The following is a 4347-nucleotide window of genomic DNA, read 5'->3' as shown; positions in this document are numbered from 1 at the left end:
CTACAAGCTCAAAACGCCTCACGTTGAGAGGCTTTGTAAGCTTGTAGATCGGCTATTTTCTACATGACTGCCTCTTTCTTACATTCTTTGACAATGTGGCCCATGTTTTCATAGTATAGTTTGTTGACTACTTTTGTTGCAGAAATGCTCATTTCCTTTACTTTCCTTTTTTTATTGTCTCCGCCAGGCCGAAAGGCATGGCGCAAGACTATGTTTCACCCCCTGTCCGTCCGTCTGTGATAGCTAATCTCTCACATCGTTGACTTAATCGCAGCAAAATAACACCCCGATGAGTCAGTGAGAGCTGGATAAACGAGGTAAAATGTGTCAAAAGGAGTCTGTACGGCTGTCGATAAATGAACACATGACGTCGGTGGGAGAGGACATTGTGTCTTTTGGACAAACAGCAGCATCGTGCTGATGTTTGTTGTGTGAAGCAGCTTAATGTCAGAGTGTTTGTGTTGAAGCGCCTCAGTGCGGCTGCAGAGTTCATGTGCAACCTCTTCCAGAGAGAGACAGAGACACTAGAAACTCTGCTGGGGAAAAAAAACACTGCTGGGCATTGACTTTCATATGGACATTGATCTACACACTGCAGGTATATCTGCTACACACACAACATCAAACTACACACTGCAGGTATGATGCAGCGTTTGCATTACAGCCAGCATGCCAGCGTAGTTCCCATATGGTTTCAAGGTGGGCTAAACCATATGGACCCCATGTCAGCAATGTCAGCGGCATCCACTTCAGTCCCAACTGCGATGCCCATGCAGGCTATAAGTAGCTTCTACCTGGCCCTTAGGTGGGCCCCAACTACCCATGTTTATGTGGGACCAAGGCGGGTCCTACCTGGGTTTGCCCATGCAGGCTTTAACTGGGTTCTACCTGGGCCCTAGGTGTACCCTAACCAACCACAGTGCAGTGCCCATCGCTCCAATTGTTGTGACGTCAGGGCTCTCAATACTGCACATTGGTGGAGGAGGAGGGGCCGCAGGGCGACCGCACACATCGCTGAACCAATGGTAGCCCACGGATGTTTCCTCTGGGGATTTACAATCTGCCCCTCTATGCCACATATCATCCGCACTACAGGGTCTTCACTGACCGAGCCACGGCCCCACTGACCCTCATGACGCTACGCCACTTATATGAGTTGCCAAGTGGCCGCGGGCGCTACGTGGGCGTGGCCGCGGGCTAGACGCGAGCCCCCGCGTAGCGGGGGCGAGCTTCTAGTATATACAAGCGGAAAATGCAGCACTTTCACTTTTCTCAAACTTGATTCATGCTGTTGCATGAATCTAGCCATGTTATATTGGACTCTAATGTTCACTACTGACCGCAGAACACTGTCACCTGCATGTCGTCAGAACTCATTCTGGGGCTTAATACTTTGCCTGTTTGCTCTGTGAGGCAGAAAGTCTCCAAGGTCTTTGACAAGGATCCATGGTTTCATCCATCAGCAGCAGTCTCAGCATATTGAAGCTATCATTGTCCTCCACAGTGTCTCCATATAAGCGCTATACTTTCTCACTGTCCCCTCTGGCCGTCTCTTCTCCCCAACTCCGGGCCATCTCATTACGAGGGCTAAATTAAGCGTGACGCCTACCTTTGGAGCATGCAACAGTTTTACAGGTCCATCGGTCTCGCCTCATAAATACTACTTCACCTAATTGAATATCAAGACCGCCCCAGGGACGACTCTTGTGACAGACTGTCTTCTGTAAGCGTGCTTGCGTGCATGCTTACCTGCATAGCACGCACGCATGCATGCACACACGCTACCTGCACACAGTTGCACAATTGCCCACACTTGCGTATAGTATTTACGTATTTACACACAAAACATCAAAAGAGATAAGGGAAAGAAATACTACAACCAGGTATCACAAGTGATAGCTCCATTTGTACCCATGGGGGCAATATATGCACGGGGTCTTTGTATGATATTCTTTGAGTTAACTAGCATTTAGTGACAATTTAGGCACATTATTTCAATGTCCATTTGAATGTTGTAATGTTTTAACACCAAATTAGAATGCAATTCACTTGATGATTATAAAGAAACTAATGTTGTCAGCACCCCAATATTCATGTTTGTTTGTTTACTTTCTTGCTTGCTTTTTAACCCTGGCGTCCCTAATTTGGTATGTCAATATCCTTTTATAAATGACATAAATCTGTGCATGTTAGTGTGTTCTCGAGTGCGCTCTCTCCAAAATTCCCAAAGGAGAACCATGATGTCATCAATATGATGTCATAGTACTAACGTAATAGATTGCCCTGGACTCCATATTTGGGCATGGCTGACACGGAACTCCATATATGGGGATAAAAGGGACACAGACAGACACATATTGTAGACCTCTATATACAGGGATACAATGGACACAGGCAGACAGACAAACAGATAGAGATCTATTATGCACATATATGGAGGGATGTGCATTCCCAACGGGCATTGTTCCCAACAAGCATGCATTGGCCTCTCTATAGGTCTGTAACTCTGAGATTGTACAAATGGAATCAAATGGTCCTGTAAGGGTCAGTCTTGTACACTGTCAGAGTTACAATGACAATATTTTTCAGTGTCTCAAAGATGGGACAAAGATGTCTTGAAGTTCAAAAGGTTGAGAATCACCATCCTAGATAACCTGTTCAGTGCTGGACGCTGAGATGTCCAGGAGTCTCCAGGCGGCGTTAGGGTTGAGCTCTTCCTGGTCGCGACACAACGCCCACACGTGCATCATCCTCAGCACCTTCTCCGGATCTCCCTCCACCACGTCTCCTTGGGGGCTTCGGATCACATTGACCACCTGAGCCTGGAAGGTGATGATGAGCACCGGACCCTGCTCCATGATCTTCCCCATCGCCAAATCTATGTTGTCAATGTCCAGGACTTTGGAGTGGAACAGTAAGCCCAAATTTCTGGCCTGCTGGATGGGGTGAGCCAGCTGGCTGTATATCGCCTCATAACACCAGTCTTTAAGCACGTCCAGCTCTCCACGGATCATGGCCTCCAGTATGTTGGGGATAATGTTCTTCTCGCACTGTTTGAGGAAACGGACCTGGTCAAAATCTGGATCCGACTTCACGATCTCGGTCAGCACCTCGGACATTTCCGTCCTGGAGAATAGGCCGGCTATCATGTCAGTGACTCTGTCTGTCACCGCCCTGGATGCTCTGACCAGGGCGTTGTCACTCTCGTCGTACTTCATCTTCACCTCAAAGAACCTGTTGAACACCACGTTGTTGTCCTTGAAGTCCCTCCACTGTTGGTACCACTTAGAGTCTTTGTGGGGGACCACGCCCATGGCCTCCCTGTTGGCTTCAAACACCCTGGAGCTGCTGCCTGCTTCCTTGGAGGAGAACTCGCTCCTCTTCCTCAGGTGAGGAGGTGCTCTGTAGGGCCCGGCGTCTCCCATGTCCTTCTTCATGCTCTCCACGCTCTGTGAAATGGCTCTGAAAGGGGCGGTTTGGCCCAGTTTAGCAGCTTCCGTCAGTCCTTCTCCAATCTTCTTCCCCAGATCTGTACGACCCACCTCCTTCAGACCCTCGTTGACAGTCTCAGCCAGAGAGCCCAAAGTGTTCTTTAATACCTCCGACGTCCTCACTGTCTCTGCTTCTATGGATTTGTATTTCCTGCGGGCCTTTTGCAGAGCTTCAGACTCTTCCAGCTGCCTGGCCTCCTCTCTGAACTTCTTCAGGCTTTCCTTCATCTCCTGGTTCTGTCTGAACTCCTGCCGGAGGCTCTCCACAAACTTCCCCAGGAACCCTTTATTACTTGAAGAATCCAACACCTGACCAGGTCCACGGCCTGAAGAATACCATACCTGACCAGGTACAGCGGGGTGCATCCTGTATCCTTCTACTCTCCCGAATGACGACACCACAGGCCGGATAGCGGACGCACAAAAAACACGTGTGCCCACCAGCTTGTAGCACCGATATAAGGTGGCTGTCATCTTGCTCCTCAGATGCACTCAGTGCGTCTCTCTCTCCCTGTTTCTGTCCATGAATATCCATTAATCTGCAAATCCCATTTGTGTACTAACGGACGACGCTGATGTCATCACTCTGACATCATGACTGGCCTGGACTCCATATTTGGGCATGGCTGACACGGAACTCCATATATGGGCATAAAAGGGACACAGACAGTCAGGTGGGTACGACGGGTACGCTGACAACAGGTAAAACAGGTTTTGCATAACCAGAGGATAAGCGTTAACGCATGTTCCTGGTGGACATTGGCCTACATTAGACATTGGCCTAATCCTATCACCTTGTGGGTGGACAGTACAGTAGGTGGATTGTGGACGGTGGATGGTGGGCATCTCAAACGCA

General features: G+C 48.9%; 1 protein-coding gene across 1 annotated transcript; it reads right to left on the bottom strand.

Moving 5' to 3' along the window:
- Window positions 1-2645: 2645 nt before the first annotated feature.
- Window positions 2646-3965, bottom strand: LOC311057365 (mitochondrial import inner membrane translocase subunit TIM44-like; the record flags this gene model as incomplete). The annotated part of the gene is made up of 1 exon (XM_084074319.1): window positions 2646-3965. One exon carries the CDS (start codon window positions 3963-3965, stop codon window positions 2646-2648), a length of 1320 nt encoding a protein of 439 aa, XP_083930445.1.
- Between the last annotated feature and the right edge of the window lie 382 nt (window positions 3966-4347).

The sequence above is a fragment of the Gymnoscopelus microlampas genome (assembly GCF_963454915.1).
Source record: "Gymnoscopelus microlampas genome assembly, chromosome: 12".
Taxonomy (NCBI): Eukaryota; Metazoa; Chordata; class Actinopteri; order Myctophiformes; family Myctophidae; genus Gymnoscopelus; species Gymnoscopelus microlampas.
This window is presented reverse-complemented; position numbering and strand designations above follow the sequence as displayed.